This window comes from Fusarium phalaenopsidis, assembly GCF_050370095.1.
Source record: "Fusarium phalaenopsidis strain FUZ10S chromosome Unknown contig_32304, whole genome shotgun sequence".
Lineage (NCBI taxonomy): Eukaryota > Fungi > Ascomycota > Sordariomycetes > Hypocreales > Nectriaceae > Fusarium > Fusarium phalaenopsidis.
The window spans coordinates 3024266-3040405 of NW_028145404.1; the positions used below are offsets into that span (position 1 = coordinate 3024266).

Genomic DNA, 16140 nt, shown 5'->3' on the forward strand with positions numbered 1-16140 from the left:
CACTTAATAAAGATAAAGACTGAGATTGCGGAGGTGGAGGCGGGGCTTCATGTGTGATTGACGATATCTGGAGTATGGGGATAGAGGCGAACTGGGGAAGACCCATAAGGGGCGAAATGGATCACAATAGGCGAAAAGAATGTTGATAAGCTCGAAACATCCAATGTGGGTGTCATACCATTTTTGAGAGAACCCAAAACTCGCAAGTTGAATTGGTGTATAAAAGAGGCGATACACGCCGTAAACAATAACGCCCTGGCAATGCCTTAACCCTTGTCGTCTCAACCTCCAACACATACAACCTTGTAGCCTTCACTTATAACTTCGTCGCAACGCCTTCATGTTCCCATACACACCCGCGCGGTGCCTTCCACAGCCCTACAAGGTGGCTGTTCGCGGGACACCATTCTCGGTAATCAGCATAGGGGGTATCTCCACGGGGCTCTGGCCATTCCTGTACGCCCAAAGACGACTGACATCCTTCACACGCACTTCGCTACGTCTCGACTTTTCCCTACTTGAGACTCCGTGCACTTCCACCGGTGTCGAGATCTCTCCGGTTCCGAAACCCTGCGTACCGGCCCAGCTAATCTCAAATGCTTCACGGGCGTTGGCCGAGGCTTCGCCCTCCTGACCAATCTTGATCACTTCATTCATGAACTCGTTGTCTTCGTCGGCGCCGGTATACTCTCCAGTCTTGGGGTCCACCTTGAGAGGGAACATGCCTTCGAGGTAGTGCTGGTTCATCTGATGACCTCCCTTGCCGTTGGCTCTAGAAAAGAGTCGACCTTGGAAGCGCGGCAGGTCATGGGACCCCATCCGGTTAGTCGCAAAATGCAGAATTCCCCAGATCGATACGAAATCTGTACCATGGCAATAGTGCTCAACATGGCTCAATGCGCGGTCTTTCGCGGCTGAGAAGGAGCGGGTAGATGACGCCACGGAATTCTCTTTCTTGAGGAGGTTGGGGATGCTGACGTTCAAGCCTTTCTTGGTGTCTAGAGGAATACTGGTGGGAGAGTCGATAGTTGTCTCAGTGAGAACGGTACTCATGGCAGACAGGGGCTTGAGCGACGACAGGGCTTGCGACGATCTATGGCGATGGGGGTTGTTGAAGTGGTTCGCGGCGTTGCCAAAGGTGTAGACTTCGAGCTTGGAAAGTAGATCCTGCGGTAGCTCCTGAAGTAGCCAGTCGAGAACCAAGCCACCCTCGATTCCTCCTTGAGAGTGCAGGATGAAGATAACCTTAGACTTGCTGGGATCGTACAAGACATCTTTGAGAATCTTGAAGGCAATTCGAACATCCCCTGTTGCGTAGCCGAAATTTCGCTGAATTAGACACTCGACGACATCAAAAATGACTCCGGAAGTTCGATTGTGAACTCCTAGGATGGGACGGCCAAAAGTGAGAGCTAGACGGTTCAGATTTGCCTGCATCCAATGCTCCCTGAGACTAGTCAGCACTGATATTAAATGGAGTGTCCAGAATATACATACCCGACAGCAACACCATTCAAGAAAATCCACTGCTCATGCTCATGTTCAGGCAGTGCCTTGGCGTACTTTTCTTCCGAATTGTACGTATCCTTAGAGCCGTTCAACAGCTTGCAAAGCAGCGAATTGAGGACCATGAACCCAGCAATGCCCGCCGCTGCCATCCAAACTGGCAAGACCACCGAAAAAGGCAAGGCAATGATGAAGGCTAGCTGTAGGATGGCTAGAACCAGGTGGACAAGAACGCAAAAGAGGTTCTGCGGTGTTGGGTAGAGTTCATCAAATTCCTTGGATCTAAAAGGGTACATGGGCCAGACGATCCAAGGCAGAGCCCAGATGTAGACGAAAAAGTAGTAGACATCTTTGACAAAGAGTTTCCATGGAAAATCAGTGTGTGAATAGTCGATGACGGACGCTTCTCCAATCTGAGAGCGAAAGTATTCAGTTGTCGTGCCCATTTTGACGATCCAGTAAGGTGACGCGGTGAGAGGAATCAGCAGAAGCGACAGCTGGTTGCCATGAAGGAGCTCCAGGTGATAGCGATTACCAGTCGAGAGAAGTTGGGGAAGTCGCTGGGTATGGAGGTTGCGAAAATAAATTAAAGATCAACCAGGGTCGAAACGAGAATAGATAAAGCGTCCTCGGAAAGAGATCCCGCACAAGGGTAAGGCGGTATTTCCTTCACATGCAACAAGACAAGACGGAAGCAATAACGAGGCTGCCAATCCAGGTGGTCTCGTGAGCTGAATTGCCTCGTGGAGGGAGTGACGAGTCTGACTGAGCTGGGGCTGCCAAGAGTATGCGCCACAGCCTCCCCTCGGGTTTCGCGCATAGGCAACAGCAAGTAAGCAGCCTTACTGGGCAGGTCGAGGGAAGGATTTCGCGTCAGATGGGCCTCTTGGGTGGGTATCTGCGACGTCAGCACACCCATAATACCCAAGCCCAAGCGCTGGGTGGACTAGGGTCATGGAGGCTTAGTAGCATCGGCGCGGCCTTGGGATTGGACCGTTGAACATGAACTGGCCGGGGCTGGCACGGGAGCGTAAGCGGGAGCGAGGCATTGCTCGGACGGCGACATTGTTTGTGTTGCCTCGATAAAAACCATGGTGTTTTATGCTGACTGAAGTGTAGAGTTCAAGTTGAGATATTCACTTGGCCGTTGAAAGGTGGCGGTGGGCTTGTCTTGGTGGCTTGACCAGTAAACGCACGTGCTTGAGGCACCCACTGTCTTGATCATCACAGCTGGAACCCAACGATTCCTCCTCCATCATGTGTGTATGGATGTTTGTCAAGTTGAAATGATAATGTACTGAGTATGCTATCCCAACATACCGTTCTTCTTTTCTTGAATCTAACATGAACCGCCACATAAAGTCATTCTGGGTGCTATGTCCTTCACTAACAAGTTGTTGATAACCACCAACGAAGAAACCGCATACCATCGGCCAAAACCGAAACATCTGCAATTTCCACCACATCTCCATCGTGAAGAGATCATGGGCAGCCTATCTAGTATTAATCGTCCTGGCCTGATGATTATGATCTCATAGCTAGGTATGAAGGTTGCAGGCAATGTCAGGGTAGATATATAGTTGATTACCTACCCTAAGTCCTCGAGAAACTCGCCTCAAGAACGAACAGGGACACACTTGGCCATCTGGCTAGCTGCGGTCACAGGAACTTTTGATATGGGATGAAACCAGCGATTAGAGAGGATGGGGAAGATATTTGCGTTTAAATTCTATGTGGTCAAGTCCGCACAGTAGCGTACATTTATTGGGCTATGGATGGCACAGCCACAGTCGAAGGGAATAACTCGTTATTATACCAGTTTTCTCGGTGATTCGTCAAGCAACATGGCCTTACTCATACCGATCTATCTTTCTATTGTTCTCATTTCGCATCAGCATCATAAGCCGTCTTGACAGCTTCGCCATTGGCCTGAGCCTCAGGCTTATATTGCTTGAACTTCCTGGCCGGGACACCCTTGGTGAACATCTCATCGAGTTCCTCGTAGGTGCGGTTGGCGGTCTCTGGGAGATAGAACCACAGGAAGACGAGGCTGATCACGGCCAGGCCTCCAAACACGAAACCGACCTTGGCTCCCATGTTGGCCTTGTCTGGGTTGAACATGAAGGGCAGGACAAAGCTCCACATCATGTTGAGAGCGTTCTGGGACGCCAGACCGATGGCGACAGTCTTGACACGCAGGCGGGAGGTAGACACCTCGCACAGAACGGTATAGGCCGTGGCTCCGATGGTGACGTTGTACCACCAGCAGTACAGCAAAATCATGGCCACTGTGCCCTTGATGGCCCCCGGGGTTGCGACGGTAGCCAGGGCTGCCATGACGAAGAGGATGACGGTGAGGATGAGGAGGCCGTAGAAGGTGAGGTTGCGACGGCCCATGCGGTCGACCAGGTACCAGGACATGATGTTTCCAATCATGGAGATAGCCTGCTGCACAATCTGAAGCTTGAAGCTCTCACTGGTTGTGTATCCGGCAAGCTGCATGTAGTAGGTCGAGTACGAAGCTGCAAACATGATGCCCGAGAGGGATTGGATGCACAGGGGGGCGATCGAGATGATAGTTCGACGGAGGTTGGACTTGCGGAAACACTCAAAGTATGTGGCACCCTCGGTCTCGGCCTTGATCTCCTCAAGGGTCTTGTTGATGGCGGCAAGACGCTTCTGACCCTCCTCACCCTTGCTTCCGAGGCGGGCGAGCGACTTGAGGGCACGATCTTGCTGGCCCTTGGAGACGAGCCACCATGGAGACCTAGGAGCTGAATGTTAGCGATGCTCGTCTACAGCTTTTGGGCTCGCGACTTACTCGGGCATGAAAAAGACGAAAATGGTGGAGACGACAGCAAAGCCGTACTGAGCGCAAAAGACGGCTCTGTACGCCCAGCGGCTGTCGTATGTGCCCGTCTCATTGACGATGAGAGAGACGGCAAAGGGTCCGAGGGTGTAGGCGAGGGCGGACAGACAGGTGAGCATACCTCGGAGGGCCATGGGGGTAATCTATTGACTATTAATTGACTTGACACGAACAATAGTTGGCATAATTCGTACCTCTCCGATATATGACACAGTCACGGAAGCCAGAGCACCAACAGCAAAGCCATTGAGGAACTTGCCACCAAAGAAGACGGCGTTGGTAGTAGCAACAAATTCCATAGTGATGGCAGCATAAGTGATAACAAGGCAGATGATGATTACAGCGCGACGGCCTAGCCAATCGGCGATGGCACCGCAGCCAAGAGCACCGACGATGCCTCTGGGGTTTCAAAAGTCAGAGAAGCAACTCGTGACAGCAGGAGATGGACTTACGAAGCAACAGGGCCGCCCTGGAAGGCGCTCTGCCAGTCGGCATGAAGGACATAGTCGCCGTTGAACTTGTATCCAAAGTCCTTTCGAAACTCGGGGATACCGATGATGTTACCGGCAGCCTGGTTCTCGAAGGACACGAGCAGGATACACCAGACGGCGTAGATTGACCAGAGGAAAGCGAGGGGGTACTTTCTGATGGACTCGATCTTGCCCATCTCGTGCTCCTCCTGGTTGGCCAGGTGGGCGAGATCATTGTTCTCGCCGTCAAAGTGCTCGGCACCTGTCTTTTCGAGGTTTGCCGTCATTGTGAAGGATGAATTGATTTGATATTAAGAAAAAAAAGAGTTGCTCTTGAGAGCGTGGTGGTGATGATTCGAGTCTTCTCAGGAGGGCATTCTTGGTCTTACTTATATAATTACCCCAGACTCCCGGGAACAAGCTCAATCTGGGGTTTTGCAAATCTCCCCACGGGCAGCGTGACTTTCCAGCTTTCCGACCCCGGCGTCGTGGTTAAAGTTCGGGGCCCGGGACGACACCATCTTGAGCATAGTTCGCCGATGGGCGTCTAGAAGTGCCTGATCGAGACTGGCAAAGGGTCTAGGCGAGGCCACGCGAGTCGGTACCTGTGGGACGGCAGATGGGTCCACGACTCGTACGGGGGGTCAAGGTTCCTGATCGAGACGTTTTCTCGTTAAGACGGCTGCGTTGCGAACGAGGTGCGTTTTTATTCCTTGTTTTCGTGGCACGGGTTCAGCAGGTATTGAAGGATGAAGGCTTAAGCGGCGGTGTACGGAGTAATGTCGGAGCAACTATTTCAACATGATCCGATGTAGAGCACAGACAGGTCAATTGCGTGCCATACGCGTTTTACCAATGATTAGTGATGTGGCCAAGTGGGCGTTGACTAACAAGACCCGACAGCTATACACGATTGACCGTTGTTGGCAGACGTCGTTCATGCATGGAGTTGCAGAGATGGAACATGACTGGTGCCAAGAAACAGCAACTACACGTCAAAGACAACCCTCGATAGATACTTGTATGCATACTAAAGACAGATTTGACATTGAATAGGTACTCTAGGCACGCGACATGTCTATACGCTCTAGTCGATGCTAAAACTTGAAAAAACAAAACACACAACACTCTCGCTTTTTCTATATGCTCATGCTCATTCTTATTCTCATTAAAGACCTCCATCAGAAATACGTCGTCTCAGTCTCGTCAACAATCTGCACCTTGATGCTGCCGTTCTTGAGGTCCGACGAGAAAGTCAGACCCTCGAGGGCCTGCTCCAGAGGGAAGACGTGCGACACCAGCTTCTTGACGTCGATCAGGCCTCCCTCGATGCAGGCGATGCCAGCTGGCCAGGTGTCCTTGTATCGGTTGATGAATCGGAGTTGGATCTGTCGCGTGTGTTAGCTCTGAGTTGTCGGTTGAACATACGGAAAGGAAGAAACATACCTCGGCCAGAGAGAGGTGCATGAATGGCAGGTTGTTCATGATGGCCCTTCCAACGCCGACAACCATCAGGATACCTCCTCTCCGCACCATGTAAGCCGCCGAAGTAACACTGCTCTCGACACCAGTGCACTCGAGCGCAACGCGCGGCTGGACATACTCGGTCTCTCCAAACAGCTTCCTCACAGCCTTGCCATTCTCTTCGGCCGACTTGGTAATGTCGACCTGGTAGGTCATGGCCGAGGGCACCATCTCCTTGGCGAAGGCCAGACGCTTGGGCTCGACGTCGGTGATGACGAGAGGGTATGCGCCAGAGGCACGGGCGGCGGCGAGGGCGAGGAGGCCGATGGGGCCAGCTCCGCAGACGACGACGGGTGTTCCGAGGGTGATGGGGGCAGAGTTGATGCCGTGGAGGACGACGCTCAGAGGCTCGAGGAGGGCACCTTCGGCGAAGGAAACGTTGTCGGGGAGCCTAAGCGCATTGTTAGCAATTGCTGGCGCTGAAGACCAGGAGAAGAAACTCACTTGTGAAGCCACTTGGCGGGATGGACCTTGTATCGCTGGAGGGTTCCAGCGTAAGGGTAGACGCCCGAGAATTGGACATCTTCGCAGAGGTTGTATCGGCCGTCGAGGCAGAGGAAGCAGTTTCCGCAGGGCACACCAGGCTCAACAGCAACGCGATCGCCTAGGAAATTGTCAATTGATGATTCCTCTAGTTTCAGAGTGTCGGTTCTCACCAGGCTTGAGGTTGGTGACGCCCTCGCCGCATCGAATCACAACACCAGCAGCCTCATGTCCAATGATGCAGTCACCCTCGAAAACGAGCGAACCGATGCATCCCGTCTTCCAGAAGTGAACATCGGAACTACAACGGCCAAATTAGTTTATTTCCTTCAAAAAACAAGGAATCGCGCCGCATACCCGCAGATGCCAGTGGCCCTGACGTGAAGCAGCACCTCGCCAGCCTTGGGCGCATAGACGGGCGCATCGACCCTCTTGAGGTTGTGATCGGCTGTTACCACCAACGAGGGGTTCGGGAGAGGCGCCTGCAGAAGCTCGGACTGAGAAGCGGCGGTGCCGTTGAGCTTGAGCTTGAGCTCGCCGTTGGTGACGGGTTTGGATTCTGAGATGGAGCACATTTTGTTTGAGTTATTGTCTGTTGAAGGAGGAAAAGAGGGAGAGAGTAGAGAAAAAGAGTTAAATGGGAGAGAGAGAAAATCACCACATCGTCGTCGCCTCCTCTGCTATCATGATCCGCCCCAATAACTTATCGACAAGCACAGCCGAGTTTCGACTTTCCTCTTCGCATATCCGTTACTGCATGTATCCATAGTCTCTGCGCATCAGCTGGCCTCCCCGTCGAGTGCATCGCCCTTCCGCTTCGAGAAGACACAAAAGAAACGACCCCCGTCGACATGGTCCACTCTCTCTCCACACCAACACCCCATCCCCTGTCCATCTCCACAAGCTGGGGAACTGGTGCTTAGACATGCCCCATTCGGCAAAGTCATGAGATGCTAGGTTCAACTTCGGAAGAGGAGGTGCTAGACGTGTATGACAAGAGTCCGAAGAGCATGGTTGGTGATGGGATATAATGATGACCTGGGGATGCCATGATACCAATCGAAGTAGAACGTACAGTCTCATTCACAGCACCACAGACACAATGGCTACCGACACAGCAAAGCTCCAATTCTTCCCCTCCAAGCCCCGCGTCTTTATCGTCTCTGACATCTCCAATGAGCCCGACGATGCGGAGTCGCTAGTGCGATACCTCTTGTACTCGAACCAGTTCAACACCGAAGGTCTCGTCGCATGCACCTCGACATGGATGAAGACCAAGGTCTGTCCGCAGGACATGCACAAGATTGTTGATGCATATGCGGGCGCTGTCGATAACCTCAACAAGCATGCCCACCCAGACTTTCAATACCCTACCGCCGAGTACTTGAAGAGCATTATCAAGCCTGGACCTCCAGTAAGCCACTTACCTCCTACACAACCCAATTCAACCACTGACACCCCCAGGTCTACGGTTTCAAGGCTATCGGTCATGACATCCCCCTCAGCGAAGGCAGCGAGCTCCTCCTCGAGCGGGTCAAGGCCCCATCACAAGATCCCCTCTGGATCCTGGTCTGGGGTGGCACCAACGTCCTCGCCCAGGTCCTCTTCAAGCTCAAGCACTCCATCCCCGAGGACGAGTTCGCCGCCATCCGCTCAAGGCTGAGGGTCTACACCATCTCGGACCAGGACGACACGGGCGCTTGGATCCGCAACACCTTTCCCGACATCTTCTACATCTCGTCGGTGCACGCATGGAACCAGTACGGCATGGCTGCGTGGACTGGTATCTCGGGTGACGAGTTTTATGGCTTTGACCAGGGTGGCCCGGACTTTTCCAAGCTTACCAAGGAGTGGTTCAAGGAGAATGTGCAGATCGGTCCTCTGGGCTCTGCGTATCCCGACTATATGTTTATCCCTGAGGGCGACACCCCTACGTTCCTATACCTCATCCAGAACGGCCTGGGCGTCCCAGAGCACCCCGAATATGGCTCCTGGGGAGGCCGTTACCTCCTCACTGACATCAGCGAAGATGGTCTCGGAAGCAAGCACTATAGTGACGCCTGCGACAAGGTAGTAGGCAAGGACGGGAAGCTATACCAGTCCAACCACGCAACCATCTGGCGCTGGCGAGACGCATACCAGAATGACTTTGCCGCCAGGATCCAATGGACGCTCTCGCCTTCGCTTTCGTCTGCCAACCACCACCCCATCATCACCCTCAACGGCTCGTCAGGCACCTCGCCCATCTATATCTCCGCTGAGGCCGGCACCACCGTCACGCTTGACGCCACTGGAACGTATGATCCTGACGGAGACGAGCTCACATACAAGTGGTGGCAGTACCGCGATCCCAGCGCATCTCAATGGGCGACATTCTTTGAGGTAGATGGCACCAAGATCGAGAACAAGGACGGTAACGACAAGATTGTCGATGTGGCGCTCCCTCCTCCAGAGCAGTGCTGTGTCGAGCTTCTTAGCAGAGCTGCCATCGCCAAGGGCCAGGTCCTGCATATTATTCTCGAGGTGACAGACTCAGGGACGCCGAGCTTGACGAGTTACAGGAGAGTCATCATTCAGACAACGAACAAGGATCTCAAGGGGGGTCAGGCACCTCGAGAGGCCATCGGCGATGTGGTTGCCGCATAAAATCAAGTAAACTTAGCAGAAAAATACGATATTCCGTAACTATGACTCCATAATAGATTCAAGCATGTCACGTATTACGATAAATACTCGTAGTGGCGTTCTGCACCACTGTTAAGGGTTTGTATGACGCAACTTGACCAGGCAAGTGAATTATAGGCACATGTGTATCAACAGACTTCAGTGCATTTTATCTACAAGATACGTATATCAGTTTCCACTTCTCATAGGCAAGTGTCGCATGGCATTAAATGTCAACTCAACACACCCAGGCACAATAGATCATATTGATTTCGATATTTCATGACATTTCATTTCTATTTGACATCTATCTCATTACTTTTTGAACTTATATACTCATGCCCCATGCAAAGCCAACCTGCAGCTTTCTAAGCAAAGATGCGTAGGGGGTAGTTGGGCAGGTAGAAGCCGGGGTCGTTAAAGCGCAGACCGCGGTCCAGGGCAGAGATGCTCTCGATCTCGTCCGAGGTGAGGTCAAAGGCCAGCACGTCGAGGTTCTGAGCGAGACGGTTGGGGTTGTTGGACTTGGGGATAACGGCAATGCCGCGCTGGGTAGCCCAGCGGAGGAGGATCTGGGCGGGGGTCTTGCTGTACTTGTCGGCGAAGCCCTTGATGAGCTCAGCCTCGAGGAGGGGCTCGGCACCGTGGGCCCTCTTGGAGAAGATACCGGGGAGCTCCTTGAAGCTCTGGGGGCCGAAGGAAGAGTAGGCCGTCACGGCAATCTTGTTCTCCTGAGCCATGGCGATCAGATCGGGCTGGACGAGGTAGGGGTGGTGCTCGATCTGAAGGGAAGACACGGGGTGGCGGGCGTATCGCTGGAGATCGTAGAGGGACTGAGCCTGGAAGTTGGAGACACCGATGGACCTGGCAATGCCCTCATCGACGACGGTCTCGAGAGCCTCCCAGGTCTCACGGATAGGGGTGTTGTCGGGCTTGACGGTGCCCTGCTCATCCATCCACCAAGCCTAAGTACTGTCGTCAGTAGTTGAACTCTAAAAAGCGCTTCACACAACTCACAGGGAATCGTCGGGTCGCAGGGTCGATGTACTCGAGAGAGACGGGGAAGTGGATCAGGTAAAGATCGATATATCCGAGACCCCAGGCCTCGTTCTGGAGCTTGGCCATGGCCAGGGCATGCTCGCGCTTGTGGTAGTTGTTCCAGAGCTTGGTGGTAACGAAGATGTCCTCACGCTTGACAAGGCCCTCGCTGATGGCGCGCTTGATACCCTCACCAGCCTCCTTCTCGTTCTGGTAGTCGTACGCTCCGTCGAAGAGTCGGTAACCAGCCTTGATGGCCTGTAGAGCTTGTCAGCATATTTGAGGGTAATCGAATTGAAGCACATACGTTGTAGACAGTCTCAGCAGCCTGGTCGGCAGGGACCTTCCAGAGGCCAAAGCCAACAAGGGGCATCTCGTGCCCGGAGGCGAGCTTAATGGTAGAGGGAGCCATTATGACGTCTGTGAGAGATGGTATAATGTGAAAAAGAAAGTAAAGAGAGTGAGTATGAACTTGAACACAAAAAACCTCCTTCCCTCCTCCTCTCTTATCCTCCTCCCCTTCCTCCCCCCCCCCCCCCCCCCGCTTCGATGATGCTGCCCCTCCATGATGAAGCGACAGACCGAGTCAGGTACCCCCGTCGGTCAAGGCGCTTAACAATTCCTGACTCGTCACCTTGACTCGCGCTAGAAGCGTCTCGCCTTTCCCCAAGGAGCAACGTCGGCTGACCCCGGCCCCCCCCGCGTGGGAAACTACCCAAATGCTTCAAGTTTCCCACTTTGGCCGCCCACACTCTTCCTTCCTCCCTTCCCCCATTTTTTGCGCACCCCAACTTCTCGATAATGACGGATGCGGTGTCCAAGACCCGCCTCAGAAGGACGAGGACGGGATGTTTCAAGTGCAGGGTCCGCAGGCGAAAATGTAAGATGTCTATTTGCTTGATTCGATCATCGATCGCCCTGTCATGCACCACTAACACGACTTATCAGGCGATGAAGGGAAACCCGCCTGCCAACGGTGCGTCGATGGCGGCTTCGAGTGTCAGTACGGCACGCGGTTATCCTTTCTCGAAAAGAACGCCAAAACATCCGGAGACCCGGCACGCGCTGCAAAGCCCTCGTATGCTAAACTGAGAGTGCGTGCCAGATCAAGTCCAAGCTTCTATAGCTTCACCCGATCCCCACTGACCATTGTTCCTCCCAGTTTGTCGTCCCAGAGTCAACTGCAGCCAAGCCTGGTGTTCAGTTCCAGGAAGATGAAGCAACCCCGACTGAGCCCGAGAAGAGGCTGAGCACGCCCGTTGAACCAAAGTCGGCATCCCCCAAGGAGAATCTCATCCAGCCGCAGCCTGAACCTCCAGCATTGATCAGCCCCAGTCTTGGAGATTATAGCGCCACCTCTCCCCATGCTTCAGGCAGCCATGAACTGCAGGATCCCAGCAGCTACACCATTGGCATCTCGCCATCCAATGCTGCCTATGAGACTGCCCTCGATGGGCTGCTGTCGTTAGGAAACGACCATTATGTTCCTCAATCAGCTTCCGTCACCTCCCAGGTCACTGCCAATGGGGGGTTTTTCGAGTCTCCCAACCACGGCCAACACCATGCCACTCCAACGCAGTTTGACATGAGGGATAAGCCCCTGGCTGAGATCTTTCCCAATTGTCTCCATATGCCCCAGGATCGCGCAGTTGAACTGCTGCGACACTACAGATATCACATTGCTCCATGGGTGCGTACATCTCTGTTGTTGCGACGCAAAAGTTCACATCTAACAAGTCTATTCATAGTTGGATATTGGCGACACGAACCAGACCTTTGGCCTGCTAGTACCGCGCATCGCGATGGATTCGGCTCCCCTTCTCGACTCGCTTCTTTCTCTCTCCCTGACGACTCTCGGAGGCCATGTTGAGCCTGACTTCGGGGAACAAATGATACTGCCGTCTGATCCAAACAACTCGAGTGCCGACATTTTGCGCAATGCCTTGACCTTTGCTTTTATCGCCCTCCGCCGCCATTTCATCACTCCCCCAACTTCATGGCAGAGCCCGTCCAAGAGCATGGGTTTTGATTCTTTAAACTCGGCCTCCTTTCAAGAGCAACATCCCCCTGTCGCGTTAGCTACTTCTTGGATGATGCTACGACTCAGTAAGTTTGCCGCAGATGATAATGTACACTATCGCTAACCAAGAACTAGATCTTAGCGTTGGCCTCATGAATTGCTCCCCCGTGTCCATCCCCTCGCTCATCTCGTTCGAGACCTCTTCGCCCATGAACGGAATATACAGGGAGTCGCTTAAATACGATCGGGAACCGGTGATCCTATGCGCTCAGGTCCTCAATTACTGCTTCGGAGGCGACGTCGCAACGTCTCCTGGCATGATCCGTCCGACTGCCGCTCAGAGATGGAAATCCTTTTCCGAGGCCCTGAAAATGTGGTACACGAACCGTCCTCGAGATTTCAAGCCCATGCTGGAGATTGATGACAACGAGCAACTATTCCCTCTTGTCCTCTTTACCAATGGGGCGGCCGTGTTAGCCAACCAACTCTATCACACCTCAATGCTGCTGCTGCTCCAGAATCGGCCGCGAACTCTTCCAAAAGAGCACGGCCGGTCGGTGTATCTCTCTCCCTTGTGGCACGCTCAGCGGATATGCGGCATCAGTTTGAACAATGACACCCGAACCAGTTGGGACTTTAGTCTTCTGGCCTCGCTCTATCTCGCCGCCAAGAGGATGACCTATGAGCCCCAGCAGCATGCGATTCTGCGTGGGATCGACCGCATCGGATCTCTGACGGGTTGGAATGTAAACGCCCTCTCGGCGCAGCTGGTCCATGAGTGGCAGCCGGATTAGGGAGCTGTCGTAGTCTAAAGTATATCTCTCGAGATTAGGCAAGAGATGGCATTAGACGCTCATCGAACTTTGTATCCCCAAGAATTTTCGAGATCTGCGATGCGCCAACAAGTTGCCCAGCCAGTCATTGCCTCTATGCTTTGGATAAGCTTGGAGAGAAGCAGGTGTTCTGACTTGTGGCTGAGAAGCCTGCCAGCAATCCAAAGGGGTTGGATGGCGTTGTTGAGGCACCCCTGGTGCGGATTGGTCAAGGAGATACCACAGATGCACTTGGCATGCCAGATGGCAGATCCTGTAGGTCCCACATCAAGTTTGACTTCTCGCGGCTTCGAGCCCAGGAGGAGGGTGCAGGCCGTGTGGTAGAGCTGGTTGGAGGAAATTCCTGCCCAGTGGACAAAAAGAATCTGGGGAAACGGGCGGCTTTCGATGAATTGAACCGGAACAACTTCTGAGGGCCGATCCTGTATCCAGGTCTGCAGGTCGTTCCAGAGCCGCAACCAACGTCTCTCAAAGGTGGCCGAATCACAGCCGTTGTCCTCACCAAGCTCAACGTAGTGAGTTCTGTCAGCAACGAGCTCTGTGACTTTGGAGCATAAGTAGACTGCGTAATTGGCGTGCATGTCTGGTGAGCGGTGGTCCCGGAAGATGTCGGCAGCTGAGTTTGGATTTGCGCCAGGGGGGAGCCATTTGTCCAGAGGGACCAAGGTGCCTTGTGTTCCGTCGGAGATTAGAGCACCACAAAGGTCTAAAGAGAGTCAGTATCAAGAGTAGAAAGCAGATAATGAAGAAATGCAAACCCATTCTTGCATAACACCAAAATACAGCCTGTAAGAGTCCGCCACTGAAACCATTGACGCCAAACGCGTCGAATAGGGCCGCGCAGCCCTCAAGATGCCGGCGCCAGTCCTGGGGGCTTGCGGACATCATCTCCAGACAGCAGAGGATGACGCAAATTGGGATGATGGTCAGGTCTCGGGCTTGAAGCAGGGGGTTGAGAAGACGAATGGCTTCCTGGTACAGCTCAAGACTGTCAAAAGAATGCTGCTTTGCCTCCTTTCGCTCCATCTGACGCGCAGACAGGGCAAGAATTGCGTAGAGCAGAGCCGGACACCGGCGAGCGAGAACCGGAACCTGGACAGTGAAGGCTCTGTTACTGTCAAACATGTCGAGCTGCAGGAACCAATTAGCAAGCGCCGCAAGTACTCGAAACATGAGCGTACCCAGGGAGCTACTTCAGCAACATAATTTTTCAGATACTCCAGCCGTCGTCCAGACGAGAGGGCGGCCTTTGTCTGAGCCTGGGCCACAAACTCTTCATCGGGTGGGCCATATTCCCCTGGGGCAGGGGATGACTCGCGAGAAGGCGCAGCTGTCTGGGCAGTGTTGAAGATGAGGCATCGCAGCTCCTCCTGGTATGCGAGGTATCCTGGATCCTGGACGAACTGATCCAGGGGCCAGCTGTTGGATGGCGACGAGGAGCTGTCCGTCATTGAGAATGAAGTCATTTTTTGGCAGAGAGGTCAGGTTTGGCTGAAGCAGCTTTTGTTCAGGGACCTCACAGACACAGACGCGGCCCGGCGGCCAACAATGTCGCGTGTAAGTGAAGGGGGCAGAAAAAACAGTCTTGGCGAGTTCGGTCTGAGCGGTCAATGGAGAATATTCAGCAAGAGGCAGTCGGTGAGGCAAGGTGAGCAGACAGAGACATACACCTGACGTCCTCGTATGAGAACGGACAGGAGAGAAACCATGACTTGATGTTTGTTAGCTAGTGACCCCATCTTGGAGAGGTCAGGTGCGACTTTGTTGCCAGACGCCAGCCTGAATCGAGCTTAATCAACCCCTGCACGTGCGGGGTTGACAGCGCAATTGCGGGGAGTCAAGCTGCATCCTCGGGTCTTGCAATGGACTCCAACACCCAAATTGCAGTGGACCAGTTTCTTTTGTGAGGCTGTTGGAGTTGCTGTGGATTTTCATCTCAATCAACGTCAGGATGACTTCAATTTATCTGCGTTCATCTAGTATTCAACCTGGCATCAGGGATTGTCCGCCTTGACCCTCGTCCTAGAGCTAATTATCAACAGCCAGCGCCCGAGCGTTGGAAGAGCGGTCTTCTCAGCTGAAGGTCTAGGTTAGCTGATGGACGAAAATCATCTCGCCAACACGACGCAGCAACTCGGATTGATGCCGGATTAAAGATGTTTGCTATTCATCCTTGACTCGTGCTGCATGCATAACTCTAGCCATAATTCGTCTGGTCCACGGATACTTGCACGTTAGCTGCAGACGACAATAGAATCCATCAAAGCTCGCTTCGGTGAAAGCAGATGTAAGAAAAAATGCTGGTGCCCCCGACCTGCAGGGAGCACACGCTAGAGGTTTCCATCCTTCCAGCTGGATTCACAAGAGGCACAGCAGACCCAGACCAAGCAGCCAGTGAGATGCCTCGGACCAGCACGCAGAGCTGTCTCATGTACCTTGCATCTGCAGCGGTCGACGATGAAACATGCAACACCGAGGGACAACCGAGAGGAGAGCTTCTCGCCACCGTCGTGAGCTTACATGCGCTTTGTCGGTTTTAGTTTTCGTCTATTTGATGAGAGCGTTGGTGATGACCTCGGGAAAAGGACCATGCGTCCGAGGCCACCGCTGTGGTTGCCATGGCCAGTACAGAGTGCTTTGATGGCATGAGTCGCTTGTCGTCATGGTCTAGCTGTTCGTCGCCCTCTAGTTTCATCATCATTGCATCCATATCTGTGGATCAGCGTGTCTCGG

At 53.3% G+C, this 16140-nt stretch overlaps 7 protein-coding genes across 7 annotated transcripts; 2 read left to right on the top strand and 5 right to left on the bottom strand.

The window, feature by feature from the left end:
- Nucleotides 1-378: 378 nt before the first annotated feature.
- Nucleotides 379-1952, bottom strand: LRP88_10196 (uncharacterized protein; the record flags this gene model as incomplete). The annotated part of the gene is made up of 2 exons (XM_083246662.1): nt 379-1447; nt 1498-1952. The coding sequence occupies 2 exons, from the start codon at nt 1950-1952 to the stop codon at nt 379-381; spliced, it is 1524 nt and encodes a 507-aa protein (XP_083097775.1).
- A 1435-nt stretch (nt 1953-3387) lies between these two features.
- Nucleotides 3388-5132, bottom strand: LRP88_10197 (uncharacterized protein; the record flags this gene model as incomplete). The annotated part of the gene is made up of 4 exons (XM_083246663.1): nt 3388-4273; nt 4328-4518; nt 4570-4774; nt 4828-5132. 4 exons carry the CDS (start codon nt 5130-5132, stop codon nt 3388-3390), a joined length of 1587 nt encoding a protein of 528 aa, XP_083097776.1.
- Nucleotides 5133-6026: 894 nt separating this feature from the next.
- LRP88_10198 (chaperonin 10-like protein) lies at nt 6027-7427 on the bottom strand (the record flags this gene model as incomplete). The annotated part of the gene is made up of 5 exons (XM_083246664.1): nt 6027-6233; nt 6292-6760; nt 6814-6973; nt 7026-7153; nt 7210-7427. The coding sequence occupies 5 exons, from the start codon at nt 7425-7427 to the stop codon at nt 6027-6029; spliced, it is 1182 nt and encodes a 393-aa protein (XP_083097777.1).
- A 527-nt stretch (nt 7428-7954) lies between these two features.
- Nucleotides 7955-9498, top strand: LRP88_10199 (DUF1593 domain-containing protein; the record flags this gene model as incomplete). The annotated part of the gene is made up of 2 exons (XM_083246665.1): nt 7955-8266; nt 8317-9498. 2 exons carry the CDS (start codon nt 7955-7957, stop codon nt 9496-9498), a joined length of 1494 nt encoding a protein of 497 aa, XP_083097778.1.
- Nucleotides 9499-9884: 386 nt separating this feature from the next.
- Nucleotides 9885-10966, bottom strand: LRP88_10200 (NADP-dependent oxidoreductase domain-containing protein; the record flags this gene model as incomplete). The annotated part of the gene is made up of 3 exons (XM_083246666.1): nt 9885-10481; nt 10534-10812; nt 10862-10966. 3 exons carry the CDS (start codon nt 10964-10966, stop codon nt 9885-9887), a joined length of 981 nt encoding a protein of 326 aa, XP_083097779.1.
- A 436-nt stretch (nt 10967-11402) lies between these two features.
- LRP88_10201 (uncharacterized protein) lies at nt 11403-13368 on the top strand (the record flags this gene model as incomplete). Its single annotated transcript, XM_083246667.1, has 5 exons — nt 11403-11434; nt 11512-11530; nt 11717-12244; nt 12327-12664; nt 12717-13368. The coding sequence occupies 5 exons, from the start codon at nt 11403-11405 to the stop codon at nt 13366-13368; spliced, it is 1569 nt and encodes a 522-aa protein (XP_083097780.1).
- Nucleotides 13369-13427: 59 nt separating this feature from the next.
- On the bottom strand, nt 13428-14858 carry LRP88_10202 (transcription factor domain-containing protein; the record flags this gene model as incomplete). The annotated part of the gene is made up of 3 exons (XM_083246668.1): nt 13428-14113; nt 14166-14538; nt 14589-14858. The coding sequence occupies 3 exons, from the start codon at nt 14856-14858 to the stop codon at nt 13428-13430; spliced, it is 1329 nt and encodes a 442-aa protein (XP_083097781.1).
- Between the last annotated feature and the right edge of the window lie 1282 nt (nt 14859-16140).